General features: G+C 33.5%; 2 protein-coding genes across 3 annotated transcripts in view; one reads left to right on the top strand and one right to left on the bottom strand.

Annotated features, from left to right (window-relative positions):
- Nucleotides 1–14,030, bottom strand: part of LOC123523913 (uncharacterized) — a 356,017-nt gene that overhangs the window by 90,021 nt on the left and 251,966 nt on the right. The gene's annotated exons all lie outside the window — the stretch shown is intronic.
- The window catches only part of LOC123523745 (MAM and LDL-receptor class A domain-containing protein 1-like), a 32,067-nt gene that overhangs the window by 11,683 nt on the left and 6,354 nt on the right, over nt 1–14,030 (top strand). For both annotated transcript variants that reach the window (XM_053539422.1, XM_053539421.1), the window contains exons 6-13: nt 3,868–4,136; nt 4,743–4,830; nt 5,314–5,465; nt 7,090–7,273; nt 9,109–9,255; nt 9,541–9,806; nt 11,630–11,714; nt 13,276–13,461. In XM_053539422.1, the coding sequence (XP_053395397.1) occupies nt 3,868–4,136; nt 4,743–4,830; nt 5,314–5,465; nt 7,090–7,273; nt 9,109–9,255; nt 9,541–9,806; nt 11,630–11,714; nt 13,276–13,461 (1,377 nt within the window). The remainder of the gene's footprint in view (nt 1–3,867; nt 4,137–4,742; nt 4,831–5,313; nt 5,466–7,089; nt 7,274–9,108; nt 9,256–9,540; nt 9,807–11,629; nt 11,715–13,275; nt 13,462–14,030) is intronic.

Raw genomic sequence — 14,030 nt, 5'->3', positions numbered from 1 at the left:
CTTAAACCGGTTTATGGTGCGCACCCAACCACACTCTTACCCCCACCATGCTCCATGTGTTTTTTGACAGTTTGTTTATACAACAAAACATTCTCTTTGTTTTAAATTCTCATTCATAGACATGAAAACCTAAACGTTTCCGTCGGGAAGTTTTTTATATTCCCAAGTCGTTGTTACAAATGTCGAAAGCTGTATGACTGAACATACGTATTATTATTAATATTATTATTATTATTGTGAGCTTGCCTTCGACTATAGACTGCCTTGTAGATTGCCATAATGAATTCGATCGCAGATGTAGGAAATTTGGAGTGAAAGAGGAAATATGGCGGCGTTGATATCGTACAAAGGCATAAAAATTCTTCTTATGAACGGCGAGGTGTTTGTTACTGCTGATGACTAAATATGCATTACACTATGACTATTATTATTATAATTATTATTATTATTATTATTATTATTATTATTATCATATCAGATTTTATAGCGTCCTTTTCATGATAAACACGTATAAAGGCGCTTTACACATAGCAAACGCAGCCATACAGGGCGTGAATCCTCTACTAGTACAGACACAGAACGACCTGACCAGTGGGACAGAGTTAGATAAAGCCCCCTGAACAGATAGAGAGAAATCGTTTTTAGATACAGGTCTGTGGTGACCGTACAAAAATACAACAACAAACAAAAAACCAACAAAAAGTATGACACACCATTGAAAGAAGGACGTTTAAAACCCAAAAGGCTTATGAATTAGACACATATGAATGCACAGTCTAATTAATTGATTATTTGACCCATTACATGTATCAGAAACAGAATTGAAATCGATGACGACAGAATTGTTGGGAAAATTCCACCTGTGTTAGCAGATTTAAAGTAATTCATTACATGTATTAGAAATAACGGAACATAATAAAAAAAACGCTATAAGGTGGAATGTGCCTAATTTGAAGCTGATGGTTCCGTCTCGACATTTTGTTTAATATAAAATTCAGCATATTTCTCACAGAAATTATATTTTACTTTATCCTACCTTCATGCAAAATAAAGGCAAAAATCAAGGGGTCAGATAAATTTTGCTTTATCTGGTCAGTGACTAAATAAAGCTTGGCGGACTACTTTTTGGATTATTTTTTAAACGAGGCCATCTTGTTTTTGAGAATAACTGCTAAATAGAGAATATTAGGTTACTGTCTTATAAATTTAAATTTATAAGTGAGTCGGAGAAAATATAAAAGTCGAGGCTCTGCCGAGACTTTTATTTTTTCGTAGACGAGATCTAAAATCATTCTTTAATTAAAATTCAAAATTTACCACCAACTAGATCTGAGTCTGTCTTGCACAGAAATTAATACTCAAGAATCGTAACTTTGTACGGAGGATGGGAGACTCAAACTTGCAACCCCTGCGTTCGTATCTCCGAGATGTTAGGATTTGTATGAGTACGTGTATATGTGTAAGGTTTCACTTGTTATTTTAATAAACGTCTGGGTTGTCAAAATTCAGAATGTAACAATTTTCAAACAATTTAGTAGTACACTCATAGAAACTGCCATGTTTACGCTATCGCGTATATATAACTTTGGGGGTAGTATCTGTTATATTATGATTACGGAAATTATAGAAGTTATAATTTATTTCAAATAGCGCCTATGGTATTAAATTTCAAAAGAATGAAAAATCAACTCTGGCCTTTAAAACCGAATTCTACCGTCAGTATATGTGAACATATGCGTGGAGCAGATAATTTATCTGGCAAGCCCGTGGCAGCTAATTTCAATGGTAAAAAGTTATTAGGCTGAAGAAGTAAAAAACGAAATAGTAAAATGTATGACCTTGGGATGTGCGTGCGTGTGGCGTAATAATAAGCATGAATTTCAAGTGTGAAAACTTCGAACTATTATACAATTGCATATGCGTAAATTCTTCATTTCAGCAGTGTATTACAACGGAAAACTTGTTTATTGATAATCATTTTTGTAAAGAAAATCGATTTAAAGCGATTTTCAAATATAACAAGATCAGTATTTTACGCAAATTTGTCGTATTGGCGTATATTAAACATTTTGCATCGGAACCATTTCGCACTGAAGTCGCCAGTTTTACAGTTACAGAGACCTCTTGACTGTATGTTTTTATGGCCGCCCGCTTAGCTTAGTAGAGACAGCGTTGGTCTACGAATCGCGGGGTCGCGAGTTCGATCATCGGGCGACGCGTATGTTCTCCGCGACGATTTGATAATGACATTGTGTCTGAAATCATTTGTTCTCCACCTCTGATAAATAATTCATGTGGGGAAGTTGGTAGTTACTTGCGAAGAACAGGTTTGTTCTGGTACAGAATCCAGGAACACTGGTTAGGTTAACTGACCGCCGTTACATGACTGAACTACTGTTGTAAAAACGGCGTTAAACCCAAAGCAAACAAACAAAACAAAAGAACCTATAAAATGTGTAAAACATGAAATAAAAAGAAAAGATGTTTGTTTCATATGTAAGAATATGCATAGACCAGAGTAAACCGACACTTCACTTTACTAAGGTATGACAGAAATTCATTTGTTTTTAAATTTCTTTTTCATATAGTTCTTTATGCTGGTGTATGTTCGGTTGAAGCGTCTTTTTCAACATCAAGTATTTCTAGAACATCTTCTAATACTATAAATTGGTGACCTCTTCATATTTTCTTTGTTGAAATTGAAGGAATGAATCGGTATATCTGCTTGATTATTGGGACTGATGAAATGCAACTAAATGAAAGCAACAAAAGTGCCAAACTGCTCAGTTTCGCTGACTATTAAAATAATTTCTTCATTTTCGTTGCCGTTTTAGAATAGTCGCATATCTTAAGATTTGTTTTTAGGCCAATTTTTAATCTTAGTCAGATAGGGTTAAAAACAAAGTCACCAGTTCAAAGCAAACGTAAAACTTTTTTTACACACTAGATACCTAATTTTAACTTAAAAACTCATGAGAATTGATCAGAATGTTTGTCTTGATGACTTGTAGGTTGAATCTGGGTCATTTTAGGTCAAAAACTAGGTCACATTTTTTAAATCGAATGTAAAGCTTGTTAACACTCTAGAGGCCATTTCAAGGGATTGAGTTGGAATGTTATTTTTGATGATCCTTAGGTCATCTTTGAATCTAGATCCTGAAGGGTTTAAGCCTAAGTCGCAAGATCAAAAAAAAAGCCTGTTAACACTTTTGAGGCCACATGTATAACCATATCTTTATGTTTATTACAGCATAACATATCGAGGTAAAATGAAGTGCTGTAAAATTAGAAGAATTTGCATGGTTATAAAATAACTCGTGCTACGCGCTCGTGATTTAATTGTTACGCATCCAAACTCCTGTCCTTTTTTCATTATCTGATAAGATATAGGGAATATTTATTATTTCTTAATCAAAGTTCTGAACAAATCCATTGCTTGACAAAATATCTGATCAACCACCAGTAAGATGAACAGACATTTTGAAAGACTGATAATTTGTAGCGTTACTTATAGCCTAACCTTTAACCTTTTAATTTCTGAAATGGACTGGTCTATCGTTCAGTTTTTACAGTAGCATTTTATTACTTAAAGGAATGTTCACTGACAGAATAGCGAACAATGTTTGTGTACACGAATTATATAATTAAACTTTTAATGTTCCCGAAATGCGAAAAAAAAGAAGAAAAAAAAACACAACAAAAAAAGAAAAAAGAAAAAAACAACAACAACAACAAAAAACAAACAAACGGCAGTAACAACTTAACAAGGCAACCTTAACAGTCTTCAGTTATGCCCGCATATAAATTTTGACATTTGCCAATTCGTATAAACTTTTGTGTAAATATATACATTTAATTATATTTCAGCGGGATATTATCTTTATATAGATACTTCTAGACCGAGAACTACCGCAGACACTGCAAGGATGCTTGGACCGCCGTTTATAAGTCGTCGGTTCACAGATTATTGTTTCTCCTTCTGGTACTATATGAACGGTTACGCAGCCAAACAGTTGAACGTTTATACAAAAAGTAATTTGCATAGATACACTAAAATATGGACGAAAAATGGAATAAAAAGTAAAGGATGGGAGAGAGTAGGAATAACAATACCATATTCAGGGGAATTGTTACAGGTAAGTTGGTGAATTTTTTACTTAAAAGGGGACACCGTGGCCGACAGGTTAAGGTAATTGACTCCGAATCACTAACCTATCGTCAGTGTTGGTTAGAGCATCATTCTGAATTCTCAGTGAGAGGAAGCCCTCCACCATTAAAGCTGGAAAGTCGCCATGTGACCTATAATTGTGTTGGTGCGGCGTTAAATCTAACCAAATAAGAACAAAAATACTTAAAAGACCCTTGCAAAAGTTTCGAAATTTAGAATGTACTTGTATGCGCAAAATACATCTTCTTCCCCAGTAATTATTGATAAATATTTTTTATACAGAATATTTACAAATCTTGTTTTTGTTTACACCAGTTGGTGTTGTAAGTGGTTGCTATTAGACGGTGTGTTCAGATGTATAAATAAGAAATTGCAATCGAATATTTCCAAGACGGTCAACTTTATCATTTGTCCGGGTTTATCATCAGTACCAGTATGTTACGCAAATCAACCCAACCAATAGAAATGAATATGTACGTTGATATAAATACAAAGAATTCTTTCAATGTATGCTTAGACAATATATAAAACTTCAAAATGATAACAATTTATGCAACGAATTTCTTAACTGCAGATCATGATAGAGGGCGTCGTTAGAACAAATAATGGGTATGGGGTAATCGCTATCGATAACACCGACCTTAAAGTTGCAGTTTGCAGAGGTTTGAAAAAGAACACGTTCTTTTGCAATTCAAAATTAATGTTAATAATGTTTTTTCTTTATCATTATTTATGTATAAATAGAAAAAGAATTTTGAAAATTTGAATGTGGGATATAGATATAAAATTTTTATTTTCACTTTCTAGTTAGAAAAATACATTTTACTGATTTTTTCTGTGTTGTGTCAGCATGATCCTGGTTATTATGTAAAAGCTTTTCTTTTTGATATGCTTGTTCTGCCTAAACACTGACCCATCGACCCTTGCCTGAAAAAATGAAATGGGAGCACCTAGGGTCTTCCTGATCCACAAAAGCTGGGACAGTCGCCGTTTAACGGAAATTGGGTTGAAGTGACTATAAATTAAATATTAAATAGTATTTGTTGTAAAGGTAAAACTGCTTTTATGGAACACAAATGTAGCGTATAAATCGATCGAGTTACAGAAATGAAAACTGTTTAAACCATTGTGTTTTCTTTGTTTAGGCACACACATTCCAGCAGGTTATCTAGGGTGTTTTCAGGACAGTTATTTTATCAATCCACTAGACTACTTTTTATACAGATCTGATTCAAATAGCGGAGAAAAATGCACTCTTGGCTGCAGATCACAGGGCTACAGATATGCTGGCACGACGGTATATTTACACTTATTCAAAAATGTTCTTAGTCTGAGGTTTTGACAGAATTTAAATCCTTGAAACAGCAAGTTTTCTATTATGCATCTGTTCTAAAAACCTTCAGATCTTTTCTTTCATAATTTAGGTAATTAATTTCAATTCAACTTTTGTGAAAAAACTATAGTCATTTAATAACACCGTTTTATACTTTTTACTGTCAAACTCAAAACTTAAAAATGACAAGTTGATTTTCAATGTTCTTACATGCCACGTGCATATATACAGTCGTTGAATATGTAGATGTTTTTAATTGTCAGAGTTAAACATTTTATATTGTAAACATTTGCATATTTCACGCACCTTCCTCCCCCAACCTCCGCCACAAAAAGAAAAGAAACTAGCAAGACAACACTTTACCAAGAAAACAGCTTCCAAAATGACAGAGTGCTCTAGAGTATTTGACCCCTTAATACGTTACCGAATTTCTCTTAGTTAAAAAACAGACACAAATGTTAAATTTGTAGGACGCATGAAGAGCTTGAAAGCATTCTGTGCATACCATATTTTGATCACTTATTATGAAACTTGTCCTATAATACTAGAAATTTGTGAAATTTTAAAGAATTTCGCTGAGTTGTGTTAGATAAACCTACTTCCTGACGTTGGCACAAATTTATAAACACTAACGCAGACGACATGGTGATAACAAAAGCTCCTCTAATGAAAACTGCTATGTAGTCTACGTAATAATCCTACTTTAATTGTTACACAAAAGTCAATCGATGCTTGCTTAAGACAAACCTTAAAGCGACTTACCCACACATCATGGTGCGACATCATATTTGATGTTATAAAATAGTATTCTTCAAAGAATTCTGTTGTAAATCGTTGTTTTTGTAATAAATCCAAACGATCTCTGTGAAGTGTTTTCCAGTTTATAAAAAAAGCAGGATTCCGTTCAGCGAGCACCGTGCACATATCACATGTCAGTGAGAAAAAATACAGTACGTAGAGTTGTGGTTAAATGACGCGTAATATAGCAAAATGGGACGTAATACTAGTATTTAAATACATTTTATACTAGAGCTAAATTAAAAATACTTGCACAGTGGCATGCTTTGTTGCTTATAAGACATTTCCTCTCATAAATTATGGTAAGTATTCTTTTATACATGGTAAAACACATTATCTAGAAAGCATTTAAAGCAATGTTCTGATGCCCTGTCAGCTATCTTAGCCTGGGAAGCCGTTGATAATATTTGTGCTTTGTCAGAAGAAATTATACATAATACCTATGCATTAAAGATCACTTAATTTGCGCTAATTAGTGTGTTAATTGGCATTCATCGAATTTCTGATATTATCAATTTGCAGGTATTAAAAAAGTTAGAAATTGTCAGACTGGATTCCCAGGCTACAGCTATCTAAGCGTTATACCGATCATTAAGGTTAGTAAATAGGCTTAATGCAGAAGGAGAAAAAGCATCTTTATTATGCGTGAAATTATACAAGATCTGCTTGCATAACATGACTATGGTGGCATTTTACTAGTTTTGAGAAAAAGGGTATAGAGCATAGGTCTATCAAAATTCATATATTAATCTTAATTTACTTTCATCTATATATCGTTGTTAAACTCTAGGGATCACGTGTGTGCTACTGTGGAAACAAAATAAAACCATACAAGGTACCAAATTACGAATGTGACGCAGTATGCCCAGGCAACAGGGATGAATTCTGCGGAGGTATATGGAAGTTGTCTATGTATGATACAGCAGTATCCGACATATCTGGCCCTGTTATGTCTACAAGTGGATATCAAAGCGGTAAATTATATGTAAAATATCTGTTTTGTTATCGAATACTTTAATTACTGGCCAAGGATTGTTAACTGCTAAAAAAGGACTTTGTAATTATATATATTGGTGTTGGTTCGCTACCAAGAATATCGAAATAGTAACTTTGATGCTTTTGACGCTTTTTGTCATTACATTTCTATAATCACTGGAAACTGATTTTCTATCAAAAGATTTCTAATATATATTTCTTTAATTAATGGCCATGGTTTGACAACTTCTATGTAAATATGTATTTTTTGTAATTAGATAGACTATGTAATGTTGTTGTGTTGTTGTAAATACTAGTATGAGAATCTCCAATAATTCTGTCTTAGAAAGATCTTAAAATTTTTGATGTATAAATATTGCTGTTTTCATACATAATTACATTTCTATAATTACTGGTCAAGGTTTGTCTGCCTACAGATCAAATGGAAATTTTAAGTAAAATACGCGTTTAGTCATTTCTTTTCTATACTTACTATGTTTTGTCTTCAAGTGAATATCAAAATGATATTAAGTTAATAGTAAAATACACGTGCACTAATTACTTTCTTTATATTCTTATAATATGGAAATATCTTAATTCATTGAAGTTGGCGTCCTAACGGTCTAACGGACAGAAGTTGACGGCCTAGCGGCCTGTAGTCAGCAGCCTAGCGGCCTAGTGGTCGATCGGCTTGGAACAATCAAGTATTATTTTATTTAAAGAAATATTTTTACTATTATAATAATATAAATATATAAAGAAAACTATGAATACAAACGTTAAAACTCAATTAACCAAATACGAAAAAGAACGCTGTTTAACTACTTTATTGTAGTCAACGTTCAGAAAACAAAAATTGTTGCATTCAGAAATGGAGGGAGAGAGCGTGACAGGGAAAAATTAATTTTATTGCAGCAATGAAGAAATAGAAATTATAAATAGTTTTAATTATCTCTTGGGATAACATTAGTTTTTATAATTTTATTTATATCTATCCATTAGTAAAAATAATTGTTATAGAAATATTCGATTATGCCGCTTGGCCGCCAGGCTGCTTGAACGACAACTTTCAGATTATCTAAAAATGCTGTTTTGTCTATTTTCGAACTTTTCTGAAAAGTTTATTTCAATAGTCTGAAATTTCCTAGAAAAAAGCATTCGAGGATATTTATTTCGATGTTTCCAGAAAAATGCACGACTTTGCTGGACAGTTCAAAATATTGTGCTATTAACCGGGCATTTCGTGACAATTCCAAGCATTTACACGAAATTTTGCGCTAAAACATTCTCAGAAAATATAAAAAAGATATCTTGAAAATATCATTTATTGCTGAAATATTTTCAGAAAAATTCACACATTTTAAAATTATATTATCTTAATAGTTCCTGAGCAATCCCCTAGCAGGAACATGCCACCATATTTATTTTCTAAAAACATACCGGAAAAAAATTATTATTACCAATATGTGCTTTTTATTTATTTATAGGAAACTTTAAGCTTTCAGAAAATTTGAAATGTCAAGATAATCGTTTAAAGTATCGAGATAGCTAACTTGGTAGTAAATGGCGTCTGTGAGCACTGACGCAAGAAAAGTACTCAGATACTAATCTGAATTATCGCAATATTTCCAGGAAACTTTCGACTTTTCTGATAATCTTTTCAGAAAACTTCGTTTGTTTTAAGTATCGCGATAGCTACCAAGGTATCCCTTGGTAGACATATGTCTTTATAAAGACACTCATGACAGAATCAATGCATTCACATGTATTTGATAAAAAGGTGAACATTTATAGGAAATTAATTTTTTTGTCCACACAATGACATTTCTTTCAGCATGGCAGAGTTATGATTGCACTTTCGATGATAGCGTGTGTGGTTGGCAGCAAAGTGTACAGGATGATTTTAACTGGACAAGGAAAAGAGATGGAACAATGTCAACATCTACAGGACCTAGGTTTGACCACACCACAATGACAATGTGTACGTAGAGCTTAAAAATGAGCCGCGCCATGAGAAAACCAACATAGTGGCTTCGCATCCGCGCAGTCTGGTTAAGATCTATGCTGTTGGCTTTCAAAGCCTATTGCAATTTGTGAAACCGTTAGCGATGCGCAGGCTGGTCTCTTGAGGCTTGCAAAAGATGAAAATAAAAATAAAGTGTTTTTCCTCTTTCATTTATACACTATAACTATATAACAAATATACTGCTGTGATTTAGCCTTACTACTATTTCTGTTTATTAAAGTTCGTTTTTAAAACTTGCAGATGGTCACTACCTTTATATAGAAACGTCTAGTCCCAGGATATACAACGATTATGCAGAGATTTTTGGACCGTCTTTTAGAATCGACAAAGGACAAACGTGGTGCTTCTCATTTTGGTACAATATGTATGGTCGTACCATTGGGTCACTTACTGTTTACATTAGCGATGGCAAAAGCAAGAACAGTATTTGGACAATAAATGGAAATCAAGGGACGTCATGGCTTAAAGCTAGCGTAAATATAACTGGAAATGGTCTTTATAAAAAGGTAAGTAGTATTTTACCTTTTTGAGTTTGTTTTAAGAAGTTCTGCATCATTGAAGTAATGGCGTATTATTTATCTCTCAGACATTTCGGACACTCCTTATATAGGCTAACTGCACCTAGTAAAGAGACTATGGAATCCATAAATTGGTAGCTGAGTAATAGACTTTAGAAATTTAAATAACACTTACACAACTTAAAAGATTAAAATCATTTATCTCCGGGTTTGGCTTAAAATATATTTTTCTTTCAAACTGAAGTATATTATGAACATTATCATCAGTGTGTTTGTTTCAAAATGTTTTTTCAACAAATCAAATCAAGAAAAAAAGATGACCGCGTCGGGAATCGATCCCCCGGGCCGTCGCGGAAATAAAAGTCATTTCCTGTCGTCGTTACCAATAGCACTATAGCGGAATTAGTGAATTATATCTTTAATAATATAAATATTTATAACCGATAAAGTTTACCTGAAGTGAAGCGTTACAAACGCTTTTCCTTTCATCGTAAATGTAGTAAAAACAGCAAATTCTCATGTGTTTCCGTAACATATAGTTTGTCAATTATTAGGTTTTAAAGCGTTCTTAAGAAATATAGCAGTTTCCAGATTTCTAAAAAAGAAAATTTGTTGTGTCGAATGAACTGGATGCCAGTCCCTTTAAGCAAACCAACAGAAATCATGTTTGAAACTAAAAAGAAACCAAAAAACATGTATGCCGCAGGCTGGGTTTGAACTTCCGACTAAAATTTATTCGGGTAACGCTGTAACACCCGCAGGACCGAAACTTTTTAAGTTCAGTACTCTTATATAACGTAATTAACAATCAAAGGGAGATTTTCAAAGACGGTTAACGTACGATAATTGTTATGCTTTTTCATGGTATCTAAACTGACCTAATGAAAGAAATAACATGCGTACATGTTTGGTGATACGTTTGATTACCGGACGCCTGGACAAATCAAACAGGATACATAGCCAATATGCGCAGTGTGGTTTAGTGGAAGCTTCCGAGCATGAAGATAAAAGCTCCCTCTGTTATCATACTGTGATACCCTCATTATAATTAGTGCTTTGCTGCATTCTGCATAGTGTGACAAGGGAGACTGCATGTGTCTTGAAATTTTTTAGCTGTTCATGCGTAGGGGTAAGCACATCTAACCCCGTCCAGGAGACACTAATGTCTATATCATCAGTAATAACACAGCATAATCACCATGAAGGAGTGTCTAAGTTATTCATAACTTGAAACACCGAGTAATGCATGCGACATTGCAGCATGACCGAACACAATATAATGTCATGGATTAATGAAGAAGTATCATTGTTATTAAAATGAAACAATAAAGCATGCATGAATGTCAGAAAGAAACACATAAACATAAAGCCTTACCCTAAGTCTGATCCAGAAATGTGGTAGAGCAGACTTTCGAATCACAATTTTGAGATGTTACTTGTGTTACGTTTGAACTAATACCATGAATCATTATAAATACAAAGGAATTATTTTTATTAACTTTGGATAGACGCCGGGTAAAATTTTCTCCTACATGTTGCATTATAAAAAACTGACTGAGTTAGAGTCTACAAAACCATAATTTGTCATCAGTTTTGACAAAGCATGTTGTGAAGCTTTGAATGATATTGTGCATATGTATGGACACACATCTTAAGGTTAAATTTATATCTTATGAAATTTGAAAAATAAGACCTAAGTCAAAGGTGAAACTGCTGAGTCTGATCAAATGATTGAGCTAAGTAAGTTTCTAAACAACTAAAGAAAGAGAATGTTTTTTTTGTGTGTTTTAAATTGAAAATATACATTGCAGATTGTGTTAAAGGGCAGAAGAGGGACCGGATATACTGGAGACATAGCAATAGATGACACTAGTATAACACGCAGTCCGTGCAAAGGTTAGGAAAAAAATGTAATTGTATTATTTTTAGCTCATCTGTCACGTAGTTTTTTAGTGATCGTCTTTCGTCCGTACACAATTACTTGTGAACACGATAGAGACCGCATTTTGCAATAAATTTTAGTTTAACTTGCACACAACTTGTATTGGCATATCGTCTCTGTTCCTTTAGAAAACTGGCCAGATCCCGTCATTAGTCTAGAGTTATGCTATTTTTGGCTTGTGAACACGATAGAGACCACATTTTGCAATCAATTTAATCAAACTTGCACACAACTTGTATTTGCATAATATCTTGATTCCTTAGATCCCACCATGGGTTCCAAGTTATGGTCCTTCAAGGGCCAAAATTTGCTGTTTTTGGCTTGTGAACACAATAGAATCCACAGTTTGCATTGCAACATATGTTTGAAATCGACCATTAGCGGAAAGGGGAAGAGGGAGGGGCATAATGCCACCAATCTGCATGTTGTGAGTTCGATTTCCGTGCAAGGCGAACGTTCTTTACGCATATATGTGACCTCTGACTAAAGTAGGCAAGTTTGGGGTCAATTCTAAAGATATGTTAGTACTTGGAAGCTAACAAGGACTTTACCAAAATAACATATTAACTAGATATTGTTAATAAAGTCTAGTATCAAACACAGAAACGATTTACTAGAAGACAGTACGTCTGTTAGTATGGAATATATAAATATCAACAGAAAAATATCAATATCAACTACATGGAATTTCTTCTTTTTGCTGTTCTTGTCCTTTAGACTTCAACAGTCAAGTTCTTTAAATTTAAACACTACATTTTGACATGAAAAAAATATATTTTTCAATTTTGATAAGACACTGTTTTGACAAGTAAACACCACTCTCTGACAAGATTACCTATTTTCTAACATGGTAAAACACTTTTATTAAGTTAAAACCACACCTTTACGTAATAACATGATATGTCCGTATATAAGACAGCTGCGGCGTTCCATACACATACATGGTACCCCAGTTTCAACAATTTTTACTGTAAATTTTTATTTTGTCTCGTAATGAAGCGAAATTTACGGTGCTGGTAAAGTGACAAGTAAAACATTTTTATTCTCTTTTTTTTACAATATGTCTTATTTCGTAAAACGAATATATATTTCGTTAAAACGAAATGTTGTTCCGTTGAAACGAAAAGCAAAAGCGAAATGTTATTTCTTAAAAGCTGAATGTATTTCGTAAAAACGAAAAAAAAAAAAAAGCAATTTCGTATAAAACGAAATACATTTTGCTTTTACGAAAATACCGTTCGTTTTTACGAAATAGCATTTCGCTTTTACGTAATACATTCCGTTCTTACGAAATACATTTCGTTTTTACGAAATACATTTCAGCTTTACGAAATAACTTTTCGTTTTCATGAAATGCATTTCGTTTCTACGAAATCAGATTTCGTTTGAACGAAATCAGATTTCGTTTGAACGAAAATAAACAATTCGTTTTTTTTTTTTAATAATTAATCGTTTTTTTACATGTAACTTTACGGGCCCCGTAGAAATTTTCAATTGATATCTTTTTAATTTCAGTGACTCCGCATGTCAACATTGATACTGTAACATCAAAAACAAATAGCGGTGGTAGTTTAGATTCGGGCACGGTTGTCCTCATAGTCGCAGGCATACTTCTCTTTCTGTGTTTTGTGTTTGGTATTGGTCGAGCAATAAGACGTCGTTTTATGGATGAAAACATTCCAAGGGATACAACTCATGAAGGTTAGTTTGCACATACCTATTTGAACTCCCTCCGCACGTGCGGCCAGCACAAAAAAAAAAAAGAGGCACTGCAGAGGTCCAGTCTAGAAGTGGTAAGTTCTGTCTCTACGAAAGTCGAATGTTCTGATGTTATAGTTGATTGTCTAAAGTGTGATTTATGTGGTTGTCATGTGCATGTAATGAACAGGTTATAGAAAAGAATTGGTATACAAAATCCAGTCTAATCCAGTCTAATGTAACTACGTACATGTACATAGACATTACCTAACAAGTGAACATAAACAACATTGGTGGACAGAATTTCGAGAGACTGATATTTTCATAATCAGTAGAAAAGTTCTACACGGATGAGATATTGAAAAGTAGGATATAATTAGTGACGAAGCAAAGAAAAATAGAAAAGTCACGATTTTCTTAAATAATCTATTGTAAAGTTGCAACTTGTGATGTCCAAAAGGCAGAAAAATTTACATTGAATGTTGCATCAAGACAGATTAGTAATTTTAAAATGACTTTGTTTACATTTTGCCGCTGCCTCGCGATGCTTATGATAGCTATTCAAACATTTA

The sequence above is a fragment of the Mercenaria mercenaria genome, chromosome 3 (genome assembly GCF_021730395.1).
Source record: "Mercenaria mercenaria strain notata chromosome 3, MADL_Memer_1, whole genome shotgun sequence".
NCBI classification, from domain to species: Eukaryota; Metazoa; Mollusca; class Bivalvia; order Venerida; family Veneridae; genus Mercenaria; species Mercenaria mercenaria.
The sequence above is the reverse complement of the archived record's forward strand: the minus strand, read 5'-3'. Positions and strand labels throughout refer to the sequence as shown.